The sequence below is a fragment of the Ursus arctos genome, unplaced genomic scaffold (assembly GCF_023065955.2).
Source record: "Ursus arctos isolate Adak ecotype North America unplaced genomic scaffold, UrsArc2.0 scaffold_3, whole genome shotgun sequence".
NCBI classification, from domain to species: domain Eukaryota; kingdom Metazoa; phylum Chordata; class Mammalia; order Carnivora; family Ursidae; genus Ursus; species Ursus arctos.
Genome location: NW_026622985.1, coordinates 34,149,688 through 34,174,450, shown reverse-complemented (window position 1 = coordinate 34,174,450; position 24,763 = coordinate 34,149,688). Strand labels below are relative to the sequence as shown.

General features: G+C 36.3%; 1 protein-coding gene across 4 annotated transcripts in view; it reads left to right on the top strand.

The window, feature by feature from the left end:
- The first annotated feature begins 253 nt into the window (after window positions 1-253).
- HEPACAM2 (HEPACAM family member 2) overlaps window positions 254-24,763 on the top strand; it is a 41,613-nt gene continuing 17,103 nt past the window's right edge. The window contains exons 1-4 of one of the 4 annotated variants that reach the window (XM_057304450.1): window positions 254-572; window positions 7,516-7,869; window positions 11,206-11,490; window positions 21,954-22,250. In XM_057304450.1, coding sequence (XP_057160433.1) covers window positions 494-572; window positions 7,516-7,869; window positions 11,206-11,490; window positions 21,954-22,250 — 1,015 coding nt within the window. In that variant the 5' untranslated portion in view covers window positions 254-493. The remainder of the gene's footprint in view (window positions 573-7,515; window positions 7,870-11,205; window positions 11,491-21,953; window positions 22,251-24,763) is intronic. The other 3 variants (XM_026505720.4, XM_057304451.1, XM_026505706.4) reach the window with 3 other exon arrangements.

Sequence of the window (24,763 nt, the reverse complement as noted above, 5' to 3'; positions counted from 1 at the left end):
ACTTAGTGACTTCATGATGATTTGTAACTTTAGCAGATATATGAAATACTTCAGTTTTCATAGAAAAATAATTTTAATTTCAAAATAATGGCATAATTTTGCATGATAGGAAACCAACTTAACTTTTTTGGGAAATTTCACAATATGCTCTCATTATGAAAGCATACTATTTTTCAGTAAAGTCACCCAAAAGGATGTTTTCCTTCATGTGATTCTTAATAACCAAGAATGATTCATGAGATACACTGACAATTACCGATAGTCTGATAATTGCTAAGGAGCTATTCTAAAGTCATAAGCCTGTATTCTTGCAGAGTATATAACAGGTGTTCCCACTCCCTGTGTCCTTTGTATACACATTCATTCTGTATTCAAATCACAGAAGCAAGAGACAGGATAGGGTCTGTTACCTCACTGCTAATTTCCCTAGCAAATAAACCAGCAGCTGCTGGTCCATGAACCAAGTTGCCACCGGGAACAGGGCACTGTATGCATGGTACAGGATGCTTTCATGGAGTCCTTCAGCAGCACAACTGGGGGCTTTCAGTGCAAAATATACCTCCTTCTTTTAGGTAAGGCACTGCATGAATTATGTTTCAGCTGTTGTTTGTTTTGTTTTGTTTTGTTTTTAATTGTGGGCATGAGTTAAATATTTGCTTTAAGCTGTAGATTCACTCAGATAATTGAAGAATGGCTCAGAACCTTTTAAACAATAACACACTTTGTTCCAGCAAAGAAGCAGGAACATTTAGGAGAAATGAGGTTCAATAAACAGATGATTGTGGTTTTCTTAGAACAGCAATTATTGTCAATAGCACTCATTAAGAAAGTTAAGACCTTCTAAAAACCTGATGAATTTCTTTTTTTTTTTTACAGAGTTTACATACAGATTTAATAGTCTTTAACACATTTTATTTTGGCAAATATTCACATAGGCCATGAATTTAATGAAACTCATAACAATTTATGAAAATGGTTTTAATTAAAGATATTGTAGTAAACTGTCAGCTCTGCTTCATTTTAAATTACCTATCATGAAATGTGGAAAAAGGCGAAGTTCCAAAGTTACAAAAAATATTGTATACACAGTAGGAAGAAATGTGTTAAAATGTATTACTTCTCCAAAATACCTTTAGCCTTTCTCTTTGCCCAATGGTTAACCCAATTACATTTTTTTTCCCTTGACTTTACTATTTTCTCCTCTTCGTTCTTAGAGTTTAAGAGTCTTTCTCCAACATTCCCAATGTTTTTATGTCATCTTTTTTTTCACCAGGTGTTCATTTTTTCATCCTTCCTATTTATCAGTTTTAAAAGTCAAGTTTGTTTCTTGCTTTATCTATAGTCAACAGACAGGGTCTCAAAAAAGGCTATTCTTTAAATTTTAAGAACAGATTAGCTATATAAGCAATTTAAGTCTTAGCCTTTTGCAGTAATTTAGAGCCTTGCTTTCACTGGTATCTTTTGTTATAGTTTTCACTGTAAATGTGATTATTATTCAAATTTATACATAATTTGTATATATTCCATGTATTTGAAATGTTCAGTTTGTAATTTTTTCTAAAAAGTGCTTGAGTTTCCCATAGTTGGTGATTATTCCAGTATTATGTTGTCAAATTCAAACCTATATAGGTTTTTAGTTTTTGAAATTTTTAGAAAAAAATCAACAATTACCATAACTGACTTTTTATCTTTGTGCGGTTTTCTGGGGTCTGAAAGTATCCTGTGTGCCAGTGCCCCCACTTATTTTTAATTTTATAACAATAGGCATGCTGTCATTTTGTAAGTAATATATTTGAAGCTGGCTTTAAGAACTTAAAAACAATTTATTTGAGGACTTTGACTAAAATAAAATTAAAATTACTAATACATAGAAATAGATAGCATGTTCCTAAGTAGTTAAGATGGTTATCCCTTAATCTTTCTTACGCAAATTCACTTTTCTCCATTGATTGTGTGTTGTAAAGACCATATGTAATGTGGAAATTTTTTTGTTTTTAGAATATTGGATATCTGATTGTTTTTCTTTTTGAAAAAAAATTTTGAAGCCCAAAATGTAGTTTGTGAAGTCTATTCAAAGTACAACTTCATAATTTCTATTTTCTCTAAAGATGCAGGAGTTTATTTTCAGTCAACAGTAGTTGTGTTATGCTTGCTAATATCATACATGATAAAGGGGAAGTAAATGCCAACTATTTTGAAGTGCAGCTAGAGGTCACTTTGTGAAGTCTGATGTTTATATTCAATACAGTGAAACTGGTCTAGGGAGTCTTTTGTTTCTGGAATACAGATAAATTTTACAGTATGACTTCAAGTGTTTCTAAACACTGGACATTCCTTTATAGTGCTATTGTTATACAGTTTAAGGGAGTCTCTAAAAGGGAGATTATTGCCATAATGTTGTATATTAGATTATTAATATTTCTCCAAGTTAATGTGATTACCTTATATGCAAAAAGTCTGAGAGTTTTTCCTTTTTATATTAAAAAAATAGGTATTGGTGAATCTAATAATAAAATTGAATTTTTATTTAAGCCCAATTATTTGAAATATCAAAAGGAAATTAAATTTCATCAGTTTTTAAAATTTATTTTCTTAAGGTTTATTTGTTCATACAGAGGTTGACTTCTTAAAATCAATAGTTTTAGTTCTTTAGGTTTTCTCATACAACTAGAAAAGAGAGCTTGAAAAATTCTCAAAATGAAGCTAATTTTTTTAAAGTTAATACACTACTCTAGGACAGCATAGATTCATCACATCTGTAGTGCAAAATACAGCAGTGGCGGAAGAGTGTGTTTTTAAGATGTAGAGGAGGTATCTAATCATCTGTTTATTCACCAAAGTTCACTACAAGTAAGGATTACATCACATCAATAGATTCTTTTCTGCAGAATGAAAAAATTTTAGTAGCTGGGATAAGATACTGTATAAAGAAAATTACATTCTTTGCTGATATTCTTATAACTTGTTATCTGTAATTTATCTGATAAAAGGGTATAGGCAATCTAAGGAAAAAGCTATTCTAATAGCTGTGCTATCTCTCACTATCATATGTATATTTGAAAAAGAACATATATTTGAAAAAAATTAAATGATATGATTTCATATGATTTGATATTATAAACATTGAATACATTCAGAGATATTGATAGCAATGTATTATTTAAAGCATTATTACATAACACAATTTCTAAAATAACCCAAAGAACTAGTTCACGCCACTTAAACAATTATTGTCAGTACCATGTAAAATGTTATTTTCTTCTAAAGTAGTTCATTATTTCTGGGCTGCAATATTTGTATTGTATTTAACCTTGCATTAAATAAAATTTACTTCCCATAACTTCAATCATAGACTTTCCAATCAGTCTTTTCATACTTAAGATTCAATATTCTGATTCAAGATCCAAAAGCCACCAACATTTCTATTCTAGTCATACTAGCACTCCATAGTAATAAAGTGTTTCCCAACCATTTTCTGACTATTAAAATCTTAGTTAATCTTTAAACTACAACTACCAAAGAAAAAAAAGTAGATGAAAAACAGTTCTTCCCCTTTTCCAAAAAACAAAACAAAAGGGAAAAAAAAAAAAAAAAACCTAAACAAGGACTTCGGACTTCCCCAAACAAGAACAGATTGGCCAGAATTGCATTCAGGCCATCTATATCTATAGCTCACTGTCAAAGGCAACTACCGACTTTTAAGTCAGCAGCCATGCAGCTTTTTCCAGAACATTCTCAAGGCAGTGATGTGGATCCCAATATCCCCCATGGTTCCTTGGTAAAAAACACAGACTAACTGCCTTAGTAGAGGACATCCAGGGATTGTGACTTAAGCGGACTAAAACCTGAGACTCAATACTTCAAAATTCTGTGGGCCCTTTCAATTAAATATGGGCCTTCACCTTCAAAAGTAAGGTAGCTGCTACCCTTCTGAGAAAAGCACCTCAGGATGTCAAGAACAAACATAAAAAGTAGGGAGAGACTTAGACCTCATCTAATATTACCTTCCTTTCACAGATGAGAAAACTGAGGTCCAGAGAATTAGAATGACTTTTCTAAGGCCACGTAACTGGCCAATCACCATTTTATCCCAAGGGTGTGTTCTTTACTAAGACCTTGCATTTCAGTCAATTTTTAACTTTATTAAAGTGTCAAATACAGAAATCTCTCTGCAAATTTAGAGATTACGTTCCTAAAATCTCTTATTTCAAGGTAATTTATAAGTGATGAATTTATGACTAAATGGTGAGAATAGGACAAGGAAGTCCAAGATCAAGAGTGAACCATGAAACCTCATAAATACTTTCATATTCACTGAAGTATAAAAGGAGACAACAACACACTTCATAAATACAGTGAAAATTACGTTTGATGTATCTTAAGTTAGTAATAATGGGTATTAAAAAATAAGTTTTTATTTATTGCCTACCGGGAATTTGTCAGGAGCTTCCTATCCCCAATTTCAATGAAAAGCTTGTAATGCGTGTTGTTTTTTGCATGCTAAGCATATGCTAAGAGGATTCTTTTCCTTTACTGGTCCCCCATCCAAATGCCCAATGTCTTTCTCAGTCTGTGACTTGAAGGACTTTACTGTCTTCTGTTGGCCCCTGTTTCACATATCACAGACATTAGTCGGTTTAAGTCCTCAATTTACCTTCTCTTGTTTTTTCTCTGTCTTATGATTTCCTTGCAGAAACCACTACTCCTTTTCTGCAGTCCACTTTATCTCCTCTTTAGAATTCCCAGCACCAGTTCCTTCTTTTTCTAATGATTCAAACTAGGAACAACTACAAATTTAACATTCTTGCACTTGCCGGAAAAGAAAACAGAAGCAAATCCTCATACCTTTGTAATTCCTTTGTTATGAACCAAATCACTAAAATGAATGTGCAGGTACAGCCCATTTTCAGAAAAAAAAAAAGATTACAAAGTCCATTACAAATACACGCAGAGTCCAAGGATACTATGAGGCACATATTTATTTTGCCCGTAGAGTCACCTAAATACTCAGTCTGAACAGTCAGTTTCAGGTGAACATCTGGGAGATCCTTCTCCCTCTAACGTCATGTGATCTTCATCTTTGTGCTTTCTCCTGAGTTCTTTTCTAACTTGTCTGCCAGACCCGGGTCTCACTCTCTACCAACAGCTAACTGAGGACCAAAATGATCTTTACTCTCACCTCCAACCTGGGAAGTAAAAGAGATATTTGCTGTTGGTAGAATTTGATTCCTCATAGTAGCAGACTACATCTTTCAGTTTCCCCAAAGAAATCATCACACAAACAGACCTTTATACCTCCCCTTTCCTAATATTGATGGCCTTTTATAACATCACTTAGATAAACCTTGAAGAGCCTCTTTCTAGCAGGGATGAAAAGGAAAAGCAATTAAAGACAATAACCATTTTTATATGAGAAAATTGAAATTGTAAGATATCTCTCTTTGTAAGATATCTCCCAAATTTCTATCTTTTCTTACCGAGGATTTTATTCCACCTTCACTCATCTGTATTCGGCTTCATCAATATTTCTCTTTCTAGTGGATCATTTCAGTAGCTACAAACATAATGTTCAGCATCCATCCAAAGAAACAGAGAAGAAAGAACATTTTCTGCTCCCCTTCACAGCAGAACTCCCCAGCAGCATTGTCTATACTCTCTGTCTACAGTTACCATTCTTTCTTTTTTCCCCTCAATGTTTAAAATACTTCACATTCAAATCCCCCCATTCTCTCCCTATTTCAAATGTTCATAGGCTGTTGGTAGTATACTGCTCCCTTTTAAAATGATGTCGAAGCTTTTAATTAGAATTCAAGCAACATGGTAATTTGAACTAAGGAGGAGTCTCTTCTTAATTGCAAATTCATAGAAGTACTAAATAAAAATTTAAAATATATATCATGGCTCAAGGTAAAGGTGTGGAAATCTCCAGGTGCCAAAAAATAGGAAGAAACCTGCAGACATAGCAGTGAGTGCATGGGTCCAAACAACACAGGCAGGCAGGAAGGAGGCTGTGAGCCAGGGCCATGCATTAGTCAGAACTCCATGCCCCAAGGCCTTCCAGGCTCTTATTCTGTCTTAAACCCACATTAATCAGGCTTTCATGCCCAGTGTATACTTTCAGTATTGCCCCTTCGATGTCAAGTGGGCATCTCAAATGAACATGTCCAAAACTGACTCCTTTTTTTTCACATTTTTATATATTTTATTATAAATATATGAAAGAGGTATATAGTATATATATCTTTTTTATAATAATATTTTTTATTATGTTAGTCACCATACAGTACATCCCTGGTTTTTGATGTAAAGTTTGATGATTCATTAGTTGCGTATAACACCCAGTGCACCATGCAATACGTGCTCTCCTTACTACCCATCACCAGCCTATCCTATTCCCCAAAACTGACTCCTAATCTGCCCCACAAAAATCTATTCTCCCCAGTCTTCCCCATGGTTAATTTATTAGTTGCCCATTAATAAATGACATCCATTCTTTCATTTGATCAGGTCAACAACCTTAGAATCATTCTTGACTCTTCTTTCTTTCTTGTATTTCACCCCAATGTGTGAGCAAATCCTATTAGCACCACCAGCCTTTCTCACAATATCTTTTACTACCACACTGGTCTGTCATACAAACATCTCTTGCCTACTTTATTGCAGTCACCTCCTCAGTGGTCTCCCTGCTCCTGCTCTTGCCTCTATCTCAGTCTATTCTCACAGTTGCTAGAGTATACCTTAAAAAAAGAAGAAAGATCATACCTGTCTCTGCTTACAAAACTCTAGTTTCATCCCCATCTCACTCAGGGTAAAATTGCCAAAGAGTTTGCCATGACCCTAAGACATTGCTTGATCTGGCCCCAGCCACCTTGCTAACCTGTCTTACCACACTCCCCTCCTCCTCTAGTCTGCTCCCTCTTGCTGTTCCTCAAACACACCAACCAGATTCCTGCTTCTGGGCAGGAATGACTGATCATGAATGATAATGGTTTAATGCCATTCTTCTTGGGATAGTTCCGTGTGACAAGCCTTTGGCTAAAGGGGAAAACTTCCAATAATGGACTAGTAAGCCATTGCAGAAGACTTTGGAGGGAGATTCTAAGGAGGAAGTAGCCCCTCAATGTTTCTCAAACTTTTCTTTAAAAAGTTTAATTGGGATATGATATGATTCAAACACAATTTCATAATTTTTAGAGGTTTCATTGGACTTTAGAACTAATAATCTTTCCTAGTTCTCTTTTTCCCATTATCTTTAACAGCCATAGATAATAACTTCTGCTTTTCCTTTTCATCTTGCCTTTAAAGAAGCCAATCAATCAACATAGTCTTTGGGTGGAGTTTTTAAAATGCAGAAGGTTTCAGAGACAAATATTTACCTCTCCAGGTACTAGAATAATCAGTACCTAGAAGCCTCTCTCCTTTGTAAGCATTATCACCCGATCAGGTTCTCTCTGTATTGCCCCTTAGATTGTGAAATGTGGCTCAGGATCATTACAACTTTCCTTTCGTTCATAGCAGGTGCCTGCTCGGGACTGAAAGTGACAGTGCCCTCACACACCGTTCATGGCATCAGGGGTCAGGCCCTCTACCTCCCCGTGCACTATGGATTCCACACTCCAGCATCGGACATCCAGATCATATGGCTGTTTGAGAGACCCCACACGATGCCCAAATACTTACTGGGCTCCGTGAACAAGTCTGTGGTTCCTGACTTGGAATACCAACACAAGTTCACCATGATGCCGCCCAATGCATCTCTGCTCATCAATCCATTGCAGTTCACTGATGAAGGAAATTACATCGTGAAAGTCAACATTCAGGGAAATGGAACACTATCAGCTAGTCAGAAGATACAAGTGACCGTTGATGGTGAGTCTACTATAAGTGACCTAGGCCACTGGGGTGCATGGCAGTTAGTAACAGCTCAGGAGATTAGACTACCTGGGCTTTAGGTCCTGGCTCTGCAACTTTGGGCAGACTAATAAACCCTCAAAGCCTCGGTGTTTCATGGCACACATTACATTATATATATCAGGAGGCTTTCTGAATATTAAATAAGACATGCATGTAAAGTATATGCATAGTGCCCAATGAAAGGTAATCAAGTAGTAAGCAGAACTTATTATTTGTTTGCCTGGAAACTATCAAGGGTAAAGCTGCTGATACAATAAGATGGAGGAAATTTTATTTTCTCAGTATCAGAATACACCCTGGGAAGAGCCCTGTTCTGTCAGATGAATACCTTTTATTTTGATACACCGTTTGGGGGAGGATGAGATTTGTTCAAGGACTGTACTTAAGGAACAATAGAAGGTGCTGGAAATGTCCTCTGAGGGATTATGGAGGCAGCTAAATTTCAGACCTTTATTTTCCTTACTGAGGTATATAAGTAGCATACCTTAAATATTCTTTGTCCAAATCCCAACTTCTGATTTTTCCCCTTAAACCTGATTATTTAACAGGTTATTACTTAAAATTTCCTCCATTTTAGTAAATACCAACTCCATTCCATCAGTTACTCAGGCCAAAACTTTGCCATCACCATTGACCCCCTCTTTCTCTCACAGCCCACATCCAGTCCACAAGTTATCACTGTCAGCTTTACCTTTACAGAGTTCCGTCACTTCTTACCACCCCCTCTACCTCCTCTCTCAGCCCTACCACCAGCTCTGGCCTGGACTATCCCTAATAGCCTACTACCCAGCTCCTGCTTCTACTCCCACCTCCTATAGCTTTAAACCTTCCCATGGCTTTCTGTCTCACTTAGAACAAGAGCCAGAGTACTAACAATGTCCTACAAAGCCCCACATGATCCCTCCCAGCATACCCAGCACATCTCTGACCCCATTTCCTACCTCCCTTACCCCTCATTCACTCTGTTCTAACCACACTGGCCTCCTAGTTTTTCCTAGAACAGGCCAAACACACTTATACCTCATGGCCTTTGTACTTGCTAGTCAGTCTACCTAGACTGCTTTTCTCCGAGTGAATAGCATGGCTCCCTCCCCTATTTCTTTTAGGTCTCAGCCAAAATGTCACTTTATCTGTAAAGGTTTTCCTGACCACCTTATAAAGGATAACCTCCTTCCCCCAAACAGAGAGAGAGAGATTCCCCCAAACAAAGAGAGAGAGTTACTATCTATCTTGAGTTCTGTTTTATTCTTTTCACAGCATTTATTTCCACCTGGATGTATTATATATTTTTATTTGATTTTTTTTTCTCCCCCACCTAGAATATGAATCCATGGGAGCAGGGACTTTATATTGCTTGCTGCTTTGTCCTCAGCCCCTAAAAGCTGATGCTGGCCTTTAGTAGGCACTCAGTAACTGTGTGTGTGGAGTAAATGAGTGAAGACCAGAAAGACTGAGGGGAGTAAAGGCATAGGATGTGGAAGCAGATGCCTATAGAGCGACTATGAAAAGAGAAAAGGGGAAAATGTGCATGAAATTCTCCTGGGTAGCATCCTGTCTCTCCCCAAAACTTAATGGAACATTCATTACATGTTAATATCTAGTAAAATTGGATCTGTTTGGTGAAATGCAAGTAAAAAGTCCTAATAGGGGTTTAGGGCCTATGTAAAATATCTTCCTAGGAAACTTCCATATGTGAGTCACACTGTTTAAGGCAGGTATATAATCACAGCCTATTCTGATTGGTTCTTCCAGTAGAAGACCTTTGACATTACTTATTTGACTTATGCCATACCACATCTGTTTCCACACAGAGAGATATTTGAAACACAAGCTTTTCCTGTGTAATAAATGTACACAACTCATTTTTCTTTTTAAGTCATAATAATGTAAACAAAAGCTATTTCACATCCTTTGTTCTTGCCAGGGACTCTAAAAGATTAAATTGAACGAACAAGTTGGTTGTACCCATCTTAAGAAAAACTGGAGACTTCAGAACTCCTTAAGTCCCCTGCAAATTATTTCAGTTTCCTTTCTTCTTATTTTTCATTTTCTCCTATATTCTCTGGGCTAAAGGATTGGGTCTGTTTATTCCCCAATGCACGTTTTTCCGTGTAGGAAAATGAGTGCACGAGTCAAGAGGAATATACCTTCAGAGATGCATCAACCCCAATTTAAAGCTTGGTAGGAAATTGAAACCTAAATATCGGAGCTAATCATTTCTCACTTAGCTATCATCTCACTCTCTCTGTGTCCTGTGATGATGCATAGAAGGAGATTATTTAACATATATCTCTGCAAAATGCAGGAAAGAAATATTGCCAGATATAAAGCCCTCTTCATTTTGTCACTGACTGCTGTGTAACTCTGGTCAAGTCACTGTCTTTTATCAAATAGAACCAAGAACCTCAAAGATTAATGAAGTTTGCTGAAAATATTTGTGGATACTTGTATAATTCCAACCCTTACCCAATAATTTTACCGTTAAAACTCAGGGAGGAAATATTTACTCATTCTTGGAGATTTGTTCATTTGACAAATAGCACCGTGTACCAGATTCAAGAGATAAAACTATTTTCCTGTTGCTTGAAGTTCCAACAGGTATTACTATTGGGTTTGTCTTTTGTATCTCTAATGGGATGTAATCACAATAACACATTTTATCCTGTTTTCAAATTGAATCAGTGTTGAAATGTAGGCTTTGGTTTGTAAAGTGGCTAACATAATGTTGCAATTGCACAGCAATTAAAACATATAATTAGTTCACTTACATAAAAAGGAAAGTAACTGGTCTAAAACTTTCTCTCCATATTCCACAAGTGTAATATATATGAGCCTTATATTTTACAGATGGTGGATAAAAATTTAGGTTCATCTACCCCAAGCAGCTATTCTTGGGACGCTAGAACAGATCAAGAGAGGGGAATGCCATGTACACTTTGCCCATGAAAGTATACCTTTATGGTGTGGGAAAAAGCACCCTGAACAGGAAATAAGGAAGTCAGTGTTCTCTACCCTAACTGCATTATCTATAAAGTAAAGGTTTTCATTAGAAGATCCTTAATGAGTACATTCTAGAATTTGGTTATCCCTACTATAAATGATATTTTTATATTTTTATCATTTTACATTAATTGTTTTTTATTCTCTTCTTTATTTTCTGAACTGTCTACATCTACAAAAATGTAAAATTTTAGGATCATTTCCCCAGGATTTGATATTTGAAAGACCACACAGACTTGTATTATAATTCCATGGTGGCAAAAACCATTTCTATCTCTTTTGATATTGCAGATCCTGTCACAAAACCAGTGGTACAGACTCAGCCTTCCTCTGGAGCTGTGGAGTATGTGGGGAACATGACCCTGACATGCCTCGTGGAAGGGGGCACCCGGCTGGTTTACCAGTGGCTAAAAAATGAAAGGCCTGTCCACACCAGCTCCACCACCTCCTTTTCTCTGCAAAACAATACCCTTCATATTGCTCCAGTGACCAAAGAAGATATTGGGAATTACAGTTGCCTGGTGAAAAATCCTATCAGTGAGATGGAAAGTGACATCATTATGCCTACCATATATTGTAAGTTTTTAAAAAGTATATATTCACGACTTTTCTTCTGGGAAGTTTACACAAGGGTAGTCCCAGAGAATATCAACACAAACTATCATTTGTTTTTTACATCATTTTAATAGAGTACTAGTTGTAATTATACTTCCTATACACAGTCTTTGTCATGAAATATAGCTGGTTTCTTGACCCTATTTCTTGAAAATCAAGTTGAGATACTGGCTGTGAGCCTTTTAGGATACATTTTCTGATTTGGTCTGCTGTGTGACCTTATATCCAGTGAAAAGTAGGAACCTCAATTTTAAGAACAGAGAACCAATGCAGAAGGCACTAATTTATTTACTCTAAGGATGAAGAATTGGTGATCATAAACTGGGAGAGGGGGGTGCTCTATAGCTGACCACAGGGAGAAAGAATGTTCCCAGATTATACATGGGTACTACATCCCAGGGCATAGCTGTTCTCTCTGCCTATTTTCTCAGCTCCATTTTTAGAGAAAATTTAATTATTCTGCAGTAAGGTATTAAGGTTCCCAGAGGATGGGTAATTATTATTTTTTTCCATTGTTTTTGCTGTTATTATCATTTAATCTCATATACAGAGTTAAATTCATCAAACTCTTCAGTTTGTGTCATATTTTCATCCCAGCCCAAGCAAGATCCTTCTTTCTTTATCATATTATTTTTCTCAGTCCTCTCTACTCCTTAGTACCACCTCTAATATGTTTAATTTTGCAGTCTAATTTCAGCTTCACACAGGGTTTCTCAAGGTCCATACTAGTCCCATTTTGGGCTAGACAAATCTTTGTTGTGGGGGCTGTCTTATGTATTATAGGATGTTTAATGACATCTCTGACCTCCCCACCTTCAATCGTGACAACTAAAAATGTCTCTGGATATTGCCGTATGTCCCCTGTTATTGGTAGTGCAAAATCTCCCCTAGTTGAAAACAATGACCTATCACATTGGGAAGTCTTCTCATCAGTCACTATGTAGCTTAGAGCATAGCCACAATAGCAGTGTAACAACAAGAGTGCGGCAAAGGAAAACTTCTCAACCCTGTGGCATGAGGGTAGAGGTTTCAGCTAGATGAACCATTGGGCAGAATTAACTGTATCTACTTACTTGTCAAACATGATCTATATAATAATACTAGGAAAGGTCCCAAAGCCTAGTGTTTAGGTGCTTAGGGGGTAGACAGACCTAAGTAGGAGATGGGTTCTATCATTACCCATAAGATGTTAAGAAACTCCTCGACCTTTCTGAGCCTCATCTATAAAATGGAGATAGTTAAAAATACCTCACCACATTGCTGTGGCTCGATAAGGTGTCTGAAAAATAGCCAATGACTGACACAAAGCAAGCATTCTGTTTTATATTATTGATTCTATTTTCTTCAATAGAAAATTGATGGAGTTCTCTTGAGAAAGTATGTTATTAACTTTTTGGAAAAAAGCACCATTATATGTACAAAATGTAGGTTTTTCCAACTAGATAAAGCTCAACAGTAAAACTGAGCTCCAGGATTGGGGCAGGAAAAGCAACTACAGGGAGAGGAGTGAAATAGTGTGATTCAGGTATCCGGGGAGGTTTGCTTGAACCAGCAAAATTAAGCCAAGAAAAATCGAATCATCGAATCTTGAAACTGGAAGCTGTCCTATAGTTAAGCAGAAGTGAGAAAATGTGCACAATAAAATGTATGAAATAGAATGTCATAAATACCATAGTGAAGTCTACAAACGATTGTAATGGCTAGGAATAAGAACTCTGGAGCCAGAGGCCTGGGTCCAAATCCTGGATCTACCTTACCTCTCTGTGCCTCAACTTCTTCATCCATATACACCATTATAATACCAAGTAATACGTATTTCACAGAGTTACTGTGAGGATTAAATCTGTTACTACATGTAAATTGCTTAGAACAGTGACTGACCCATAATAAGTACTCTACAACTCTTAGCCATTATTATCACTATAATATTATGAGGTTTTGGAGATTCAGAGAAGGAAAACAGTACTTCTGGCTAGAGAGAATGGTTATTGTAGAAAGTAGCATTTGAGATGAATCTTGAACAATGGGCATGACTGGGGCAAGTAACAATGTCTGGAAAAACCATTTTAGGCAATGGGGACAGCAGGAACCCAAACCCAAAGCAGAGGTCAAAGGTTAGGGAAATGGTCCAGTTTAGTTAGAGTAAAGGATACAGACAGGGGCATGGTAGACTAGGTGGTCAGATAGATATGTTTGAGTTAAATCCTGGAGAGCTTTGAACACCAGGCCTTATATGGTAAACAATGAGGAAGAATTATTTTTTAAACGAAGGTTCAAATAAAAAAAAGACTAGAAAATGGTTTATAAGCTAAAACTTAGACACACATATTCTAGGCTAAATAAAAAAATGTTTGTCAAGAGAGCACATTTTCAAGATAGATCACAAACATCATACAATTATAGAAACGGTATATATAGAAAACGAAAAAAGGGAAGTAGGATATATTTTATTAACCAATAATACAGAAAGGAAAAGTCACCAATTTTGAACTATATACAGTGATTAAACATATTTAAGAGCAATTTGAAAATACCTTTTTCCTGAAAAGTATTATCCACATAGAAATAGAAAAAACTTCATATACTATATAATCCATTTTTGGTGTAAGAGAACCAAAGAGGATTAACTCCTAGTCCAACCTAGTCCAGAATTCATTGTCTCAAAGATGAACCATTCCCTCCATGTGGAAACAGAAGAAATTATATTAAAAATGCTGAACAAGGAGGAAATTACAATTTTTCAACAAGAAATACCAGAACACCACACACTGCAAGCAACTTGCTTGAGATTTTGTTACAGTCATTAATTACATTATGTTTAACAATGGCATTATTTTTATAGCAGAACTTTTAGCTATATTTTTACAGTTCTATATAATTTTATATTCAGATGACATTGTGAAAATATTCTGTCTGCCTTAATGCTTTGACTGAGAAATAGATTCAAAAAGGAAGTATAAACTGTGCCTATCTGTATGACTAATGTATTGGAGTGAAAAATTCAGATTTGGTGCGGTCTATTTATAAATGCAGTTATCTTCTTGACTGAATAAGTTTATTCTGACATGAATTAACACTTCCATTCAACTGCAAATAGCACAAGACCTAAGTATTGAAGTTATTTAAACACAGTGAAAAAAAAAATGTGAGCAGGCAAAGAGAATCAAATCTAGGGCTATGTAGATACATCTTTATGTTATTCTTTATTACTTGGTCTAAATGGTTTACATTCACATAGAAGGTACAAATGCAAAACAAGATATTAAAGCAGCCAGATATCATCTACTGAATATTAATCCCAAGGAACCCGTCATTCAGTGTGGTGAGAGACAGCAGGCAGTGAGCTTGTGCTGGAGCATTCCTTGTTAACTGCTGATCTTTTGTTTCAACCACATTAAATTCTAGTTAATATCATGTCATTTGGGGAGTGCAGTGGAGAGCACAGTGGTTATGATTCTGAGCTAAAAATCGAGACTGCCTGGGCTAAAGCCTTGGTTCTGCCATTAGCAGTATGTGCAAGTGACCCCCTTTTTTGTGCATCAGTCTCTTCATTCCCTTTATCTCCACTGACCTTGGTATAAGTCTAATACCTGTCTCAAGATGGATGGGGAGAATTAGGTGAGATTTTTATGAATAAAGAGGTCAGTGAGTAGCACATAGGAAGAACTCAATGATCTTAGCTCTTCTCCCCCCCCCCTTTTTTTCTTTCTTGGGTTTTTTTTTTTTTTTTTTCCCTGTGAGCCAAAACTATGCTGACATAATCAGGAACATGGCAGCAAGAAGTTATGGAGAGCCTGGATCATTTACAAGATGCCTCCAAAGCGAAAACTGAAAGAATACCTTGAGAAGAACATTTTCTTTTCCAAACGTTACCAGTAGTTAACATTATTTTGTTTACATGAAAATATTTTCTTTACATCAATTTTTTTTTTTTTTACATCTTTCTGTCTCTCCATCTATTTGCCTATCTTTAAACTCTAGCCATAGATTTAAATGAAAAATTCCTGGGGGAAATTGCATGTAAACAATTACAGGTACATGAAAGTTATCATTTGCATCTTTAAATACACTTTTATTTGGCTATATAGTTTATTTTAATCTGACAAAGTGAGACTAAGACTTTTTTTAAAAAGATTTTATTTATTTGAGAGAGAGAAAGAGTGAGAGAGAGGGCATGAGCCAGGGGAGGGGCAGAGGGGCAGACTCCCCGAGGAGCAGGGAGCCCAATGGGGGATTCAGTCCCAGGACTCAGAGATCATGACCTGAGCTGAAGGCAGATGCTTAACCAACTGAGCCACACAGGTGCCCTCTTTTTTTTTTTTTTTTTTTTTTGGAGCGAGAAAGTGTGTGTGTACACAAGAAGGAGGCAGGGAAGGGCAGAGGGAGAGGGAGAGAGAAAATCTTAAGCAGGCTCCATGCCTAGCACAGAGCCTGATGCAGGGCTTATTGTTACAACCCTGAGATCATAAGACCTGACCTGAAATCAAGAGTCAAACACTTAACCGACTGAGCCACCCAGGCGCCCCCAATTTTTCTTTTAACAAGTTCATCCCCCAGTCTAATTATTGTCATAGAATATGGTGATACACAGGGTGTAAAGAATAAAAATGAGGGAAAAACCATAATCATACCTATAAATATTAAATATTATGCTTTAAATTCCTAAATCTTCTTTCTTATCCTGTGTTATTTTAAAGAATGAAAATATCCCCATCCAAATAAATTCAGATTTCACAGAATATGTCTTCTATTGTGGACTGAACTTTTTTCTTTACATTCTTTTAGACATAGCCTACAGAAATCTCACAGAGAAACGTCAGTCATGAGTAAAGACTAACTAACAGTAGATAGTAGGAAGAACAACATTTGGAAAATTTACAAATGTATGTTCTACTTACGCATTGTAAAGATGAATTATCTAGATGGTTTAACAACAATTATTAAGTGGTAATTGTGAATATATTATTATTAAATTACTTTCTTGACTATTTTTACATTCAAATGCAAAACTCTTCACTTAGTCAACATCTCATCTTACTGACCTTCATTCATTCACTTAGTCACTCATCCTCCTAGTTTGTTTGATTCAAAAATCAAACATCCTGGTCTTGTTTGTGCTAAACAATTATTACTTATCACATAACATATAAAAACACAACCCAGACTCATTAACTTTTTTCAAACTCATTAATTTTTACATTTTTCTTTCTATTGCTATTTTAGCCCTGTTTTATTGTTTGTTTTTGGTTTTGTTTGGTTTGGTTTAATTTGGGGTTACAATAATTAAGTAAAGTATGTAATGTAAGGATTTGTCATTTATCCTTTCTGTTGATGTGGCGTCAACATTTTTGCAATCTTTATCATTGTATACAAACTGGGAATATATGCCTTGGTTGATGTTCCTACTTCTCTTCTTCACCTGACTATACCCTCTTCTTCCTTCATAGTATCATCTTCTCCAGAAAGGCTCATCTGCCCCGACCTTGTTTCAGCTCTTCAGTGTGACTGAGAGGTTCGCTGGTATCTTCTTAGCATCTTCTTTCCTGATACTCACTGCACTGGAGTCTTTCTGCTTTGGTCTCCAACCCCAAATAGGAGCTCTCCTTATTCATCTATGTATCCCTAAGGCAATACTTGATTAAGAACTCAATACAGATTTCTTGAACCTGACTAAAATGGAACGGATGATCTTTCTTCATATCCCTTTCAGATTCCAGTGTTACTTGATGGTGCAAGGCTAAATTCCCATCATAAGATAACAGCTTCTTAATTATAGTCCTTTGGCCTTTCGTTTAATTTTTTGTTTTTATTTTTGTTTCTGATCTTTAGCAAAGTTTCTCAATAAAAGTGTCATATTCCAATATTCCCCCATGGAGGTCCACATCATAATTTAGAATTTCAGCATTAATCAACGACTCTGTTCTTAAGGCACTGTTTCTGTGACAGCTTCCTTCATGAAAGCAGGAATTATTTTTTATTTTGGCAGAAAAAGTTTAACAGAATCTATCAAGACTGGCCATGTATGTATGAGGTTATGATGTCATAACCTAGTAATGGACTTGTTTTGAATATAACGTCAACTCAGTAATTCAGACAAATACCTACTTTTAGTCCATGAAATGTATATGCATTCCAGCTCTGTGGTAAATAATAACCCAGTAACCACTGCATTTTGTGTGCAACATATGGCACTGCTGCAGGGAAGTACTCTAAGTGATAAAAATTAAAGAAAAAAAAAAAAAGGTCATTCACAGTAAATACTTACCATCTGCTCCCAAGCAGGGTGGCAAGCAGCATCATGATGGAAATTTCGGTACTGTTCCCGCCCAGCCATAAATTGTTAAAGAGAACAGATGATATGTAATTTTACAAGTCACTTAGTAAACAGCCATTTCTGAGGCAAAAGGTTTATTCCTATTGGGAGTTCTCTGCCACAGGCAAGAAACTGAACCATAATCCAAAGTCAAAATAGAATTATCCTTCTGCTTTCATTTTCAATGTCAGAGGCCACACTGGTTGAATCACTCCGAATGTCTTCAATTGGATTGTCCATTCTCATGAATAATGCATTCAGCTGCACCTCAAAGTAAGAGATGGTCAGACTGAAGTGCTAAAAAGGAAATAACATCATAGTGTAGTAAGAAGAAAACACTGTAAGCAGCGTATAGAGAGAGGAAGGAAAGGAAAGGAAAGGAAAGGAAAGGAAAGGAAAGGAAAGGGAGGGAGGGGGGAAGGAAGGAAGGAGATGTGTGTGTGTGTGAGAGAGAGAGGTATAAAAGATTGAAAGATCATACATTGAAATATGGATATTCATTCTTCGAATGGTAAAATTATAAATGAGTTTTCTTTCCATCTTTGTGATTCTCTGAATATCAAGGTTTCCTGCAATAAACATGTATTTCTTATATAATCAGATAAAGTATGTTATATTTTAAGAAATCATATCAGAAGCAAGGAGCTTAAATGCTTCAAGGTATTAGGCTCCAAGAACTGGGAGAAATGCTTGTATGGGGGCTGGGAAAGTTTGATGGATTTGAAGCTAACTCTGAAGAACCAGATATAGCACATAATTAAGACAGAGGAGAAAAGTTCATGAAACCCAGCAAATGGGGAAGTAGCGAAATCAAAATATGCATGCATATAGGGAAGATAAGCTGAGGTTCGTTTCTTTAGAAGCATGTTTTATTTTAAACTGGAACAATATTATTAAATTAGATAATTAACCTTATTCACCAAATTTGGCAGTAAGTGACTGTGGGCTTCCTTTACAAATTGAGCTCATTCTCCAAAATGAAAGAATTACTACTTTTGAGAATACTCCATTATGTTGCAGGGTCCTAAGGCAATTCCAATTGAGGAGTTCCCAAAAAAGTTTTGAGTAATGTCAGCACACTGAAAAGAATATTACTCATTTTTATGTGTGTCAAATTATCAAGCAGTTTGTTTTTATAGTCACATTCTGTAAACCCTGAAAGCCAATGAAGGCAGAGACTTAAACTGAGTGGCTGTATTTTTATGACCACACTTCTCTTGTTTATCACTGCTTGAAGAAAATCTCTCTCAGACCTTAGTTTTTGTGCACAGACTCGGGTCTCTTGTTATTCCAAACTTTAGTTGATTCCTCCTCTTGGTTTCCTACTATGTGAACCATAACCAGTACCTACCAGTTGGTGGTCTTAATGTTCTGTCAATGGTGACAACTTGAAGGGACCCTACTGCTGCACGGGGCCTGGGAGAACAACCACAGGAATTGTGTCTGTGACACTTGGATTCCCTCACAATGCCTAGAACAATACTACGCACACAATAACATCTCTATTGATTTTGGTTGAGTGAGTGAAATAACTCTTCATTCCCATTACACAACCTACTGTTTAGTGGAATTCAGAATAAGAGGGTTCCACTTAGTACACAGTTCTGAAAGAGTGGTTTTCCCCAGAGATTGTATCATAGCCTGAAATGAGAGAGCCATATGACAGGGTTCTAGTACAGCTAGTGCAAGTGCAGGAAAGGGCATTCATTTCTCTTCACTTTAATCTCCCATCTCCTGTTCCTGATTACTTCAAATTTGAAGGTACTAACGTCTTTATTTGCCTTCTGAAATCAGGATCATCTCATGTATACATATTAATGTAAATCTATAGCTTCCCTGCAGATGTTTGTATCTTTAGGAAGTAAATACGTGTAAAGTTCATGTTCCCTAGCTAAATTTAATTTATTGTTTTGCATCTTCAGTTTCTGTTTTATCTTAGGAAATGTGTTTCCTCAATGGTAGATTGGTCAGAAAATGCTGACATAAAAGAGAACCACTCTGGGAATCTGCAAATTTAAGGTTGGCTTGCCAGTATCCAAAATAGCTTTAGCATGGCATCAAGCATTCAGAGGTATTTCAAAGGGAGAAAGAACTTTAGCAGCCATTCGTCCAGTCAGCCTTTTTGTAGCAAAGGTGAGAAAAGTGAGACCTAAAAGTTTAAATGACTTCTGAAGAACACTTAAATAATATTGAAAAATCAGGATTTAATTAGTGATAACTGATAATGACTACTGGGTAATCATTATATCATATTAATCCCTATAATGAGAGATAGTACTTTTTAAAAAAAAAAAACAGAACCTTTGAGATTAGGTATTACTGAGCAAACCATCCATAGCCTTTTCCATTGTATTAATTCCTTGAGAGTAGGAACTGTATCTTACACGTTTTTTCCTCTTATATTAAATATATTGTCTAATAGTATCTCTCAAACAAGTATTTGTCGATTGATTACTTGATCGAGTACAGAATTAATATATAATTAGACAATTTTAACTTATAAAGCTAATACTGTAGTTATACAACAAGAAAATATTCTGATATAGAAAATTATACCACATACATTTTTTTTGAAGGTAGTGTGAATGACCAAAAGCATATATTTTAGAGTTCCAGCTCTGCTATGTAAAAACTTTGGGCCATGGGAAAATTAATTTCTAAATGTCTCTTCTTTCATCTTATAATGGAATAATAACATTTACCTCATGGGGTTGCTTTAAAAATTAAATATGGTTGTGTCTGTATAAGTACTTAAAGTGCTTCCGTATGGAAAGTAGCCAATAGATGTTGGGGATGATCAGCTGAAAACTGAACACAATCATGTCTAAGCCTTAAAGTTTTTAGAATATAAACCAGAATTTAGACTGAATAAGAAAGACTTTATCTAGCTGGGAAATTTTCTCAATCTCTGTCTTTATTTTCTGAAGAAAGCAATGCGAAATACGTCTTCATCTGCAGGCAATCTGGTGCCATAGACATAGCAAAATGCCACAAGAAAATTGCAGTAAGGAAAAACACCATGAGATATCCCTGATTAAGTAGTTTATTGATGATCAATGAATATTTGTTAATGATAATGAAGATATATTTTTTCCAAACAGGATTCTTTTTTTTTTTTTAAAGATTTTAACAGACAGAGAGAGACAGCCAGCTAGAGAGGGAACACAAGCAGGGGGAGTGGGAGAGGAAGAAGCAGGCTCCCAGCGGAGGAGCCCGATATGGGGCTCGATCCCAGAATGCCAGGATCACGCCCTGAGCCGAAGGCAGATGCTTAACGACTGAGCCACCCAGGCGCCCCCCAAACAGGATTCTAAGCTTAGTTTGCAGGAAAAATTTTTAAAATTCTTTAATTGTTAATGTGTCATGAAAATATGAGACACTTTTGTATCTATTTGCACAAATCTGTGCTCCGTGTGAAACTATGTATTTTATAAATATTTGCATGACCTACCCAAGAACTGAAAAGAAAAACAGATAATACTCAAAGTATGGTTGTTAATGAGAAAATAATGGCCATAATATATTTCTAATATGCTTTCAAGTGCAATTATGTTTTCAGAAAGATGGTACTTGTCTAACATGTTTGCAAATTTATCAATACATTAATTACTCAAAAGCTTAGCATACATGCTGGAGGGGAGGGGCATGGAGGGATGGGGTAACTGGGTGGTGGATGTTGGGGAGGGTGTGTGTTGTAATGAGCACTGGGTATTATATAAGACTGATGAATCACAGACCTGTACCCCTAAAACAAATAATACATTATATGTTAATTAATTGAATTTAAATTTTTAAAAAAGTGATAATGGAAAAAAAAGGCTTAGCATACAGTTATGATGGCAGTGTCTCTAAAATTACGTGCTAGGTTTCAGGGCTTTCACTAACTCAGATAAGTTCAATCACATCTCAAATAATTTCCATTGTCATGGGTATCAGAATAACACATTTTTAGGTTCTCATGATTTATTGGGAACCTAAATGAGGACCTATTTGCCCAAGTTTAATTTGAAGACTTTCATAGAAAATAAAATGCTGCTGAGCTCTCCCAAACTCTATAACTATGTTGTGATTATTTATGCCATCCCTTTATTTCTTTCTTCAATCAATGCAGATGGACCTTATGGACTTCAAGTTAATTCTGACAAAGGGCTAAAAGTAGGGGAAGTGTTCACTGTTGACATTGGAGAGGCCATCTTGTTTTATTGTTCTGCTGATTCTTATCCCCCCAACACCTACTCCTGGATCCGGAGGACTGACAATACAACATATGTCATTAAACACGGGCCTCGCTTGGAAGTTGCATCTGAGAAAGTAGCCCAGAAGACAACTGACTATGTGTGCTGTGCTTACAACAATGTAACTGGACGGCGAGATGAAGCTCATTTCACAGTCATCATCACTTCTGTAGGTAAGTGTGACATAGAAGGCAACATCCCAAGGAAACACAAATGCAAGCTGGCCTTGCTCTAGCCCTATTTGATACCTGTGTGAAAGAGAAAACTATTGTGGATTGTTGATAAACTCTAAGAAATTCTCTTTCCTGAGTTAACTAATCCATGGCTTCTATGAGTCAAAGAAAGAAACCCCAAAACAGAATGGAGAGAGACTTCAATTACTAACTCTGAGGAACTATGAAGAAAAAGAGAATTCAATAAATGACTTAAATATGCATTTATGCTTTCCTGATTTTAAAATCAGGGATAGAAGAGAAGCAGACTACTCATTTAAATTGGCTAATATCTGCTATTGCATTAGCTCAGGTGAATAAATCTCCATGATTTGAAAATCTGGTTTTCCTACTATCTAATTTGATTCCTCTTCTTACGTCCTTCATGGGCCTCCCTTCCTTTTTCATCATTTAAACACCTGAAATTTGGAAGTTCTCAACAGGAGTCTCAACACCTTGGAAACTATAACATTTTGTAAGTCTGTGAAATTTTGCATTCTTTAGAAATCATCTGACTTTCAGAAAGCTCATCGATCCACAAAAAGTTAAGTATCACTACTTGTGTGTGTCCACCAAATTCTCATTTTTCCGAGTCTTCTCTTCTCTCTCTATAGTATAATTTTATTTTCCTATATGATTTCATTCACTCCCATGGTTTCATGTAACACTGGTGCATCCCAAATCTATATCTTTAAAGCTCTAAAACTGTATACCCAGTTCCCTTCTGGGTGTCTCCAATTTGAAATACCAGAGGCAGCATATAAGTCAAACGTATCAAAACTGAACCATCTTCTTTCCCCCCAAATTACTATTCTTTCTGTATTCCCTATTTAAGTGAATGGCCTTACTATCTACCAACCTGAACCAGATAGCTAAATGCCACTCCAGACCCCTTTCTCTTGCTTATTGCTCTGTCCATCATCCAGTCACCAAGTTTATCCATTCTCCTTCCTTCCTGCCTCTCAAACCCATTTCTTTTCTCCTTCCTTCTTAAATTTTTTCTCCTCTCCCTATCCCTTTCCCTCTCCCTGTCCTCCTCCTCATCCCCCTCTTCCACCTTGTCCTCATCCGCCACCTTTTTCTCCTTTTGCTTCTTCCTCTACTACTACTAGTTCTACTGCCAGTATCAAGTCCTTTCTGGACTCAGCTTTGCATACAAAGACAATTCAGTATCCACCTGATTTGGGATGGATCTCAGGGAACACCTGAGAGCAGGTTTGGAGTGATGGCTAGGGTGCCTGTTATTAGTGTAGGGACAAGTATGCAAAAGGTACCACCCATCAATACTTTCTCCATTGATATCTTCTCCTTCTCTGTCTTTATAACCCTAGTGCCTAGATTAGGGCCTATAATATAGAAAGAGTCAATACGTTTTGTTGAATAAATGAAGCAAGAATATAATCCTTGCAATTCTTAGTCTAAATTTTTTAATATGTGGCCTGTGGGCCATGTGCATCAAAATCACCTGGGAAGGTCTAATAATGTATTTTCATTAAGATACCTCAGACCTATTGGGTCGGGATCTTGAAGGTAGGATCTAGGAATCTGAATATTTAACAGGCATAAATATGGTAATTATGTGTTTAAGGTGTTTTGGGTTTTTTTCTCCTCTGTAGTCTTTTGAACTTATTAAAAAGCCACCAAGAGTTGTAAGACCATAGCAAAATACAAAGTAATGAAGATATATATAGTGGATAGAATCCTCCCAGGATTCCTTAAAATTGAGAGTATTCATGTTTGTGAAATCATCTGAATATACTGGAATTTATATACTGCCGTGTGAGGTTGTTTTGTTTTGTTTTGTTTTGTTTTGTTTTGTTTTGTTTTGTTTGTATGAAGAAAATACCACACTTTCTAGAAAAGTGCTATCCAGGTGTGCCTGGGTGGCTCAGTCGGTTAAGCGTCTGCCTTCAGCTCAGGTCACGTTCCCAAGGTCCTGGAACTGAGCCTTGCATTGCACTCCCTGCAAATCGGGAAGCCTGCTTCTCCTTCTCCCTCTGCCCCACAATCATGCTTGTGTTCTCTCTTTTTCTCTCTCTCTCTCAAATAAATAAATAAATAAAATCTTAAAAAATGAAAAAGGAAAAGTGCTATCCAATAAAACTCTTTTCAGTGAAGGAAATATTTGATACCTGTACTAGCCAATATGGTAGCCACTACCTTCATCTGGCTTTTGAGCACTTAAATTTAGCTATGCAACTGAGGGACTGAATTTATTTTATTAATTTTAATTTAAATTAAATAGCCACGTGTGTCTGGTAGCTACCATATTGGACAATGCAGCTCTAGAATTTTTACCTGAATTTTGTGTCAGTTGGGCAGTAGATAATATATTTCCCTTACTGCTTCCCAAAGCATAAATGTGGTTAGGGTGCTATAAATCAGACACTCATTTATTCAATATTTAGCACCTAATATGGGCCAAATGCTGGGATAAGCATTGAGAATGCCAACTGAAAAAAAAATTCCTGCTA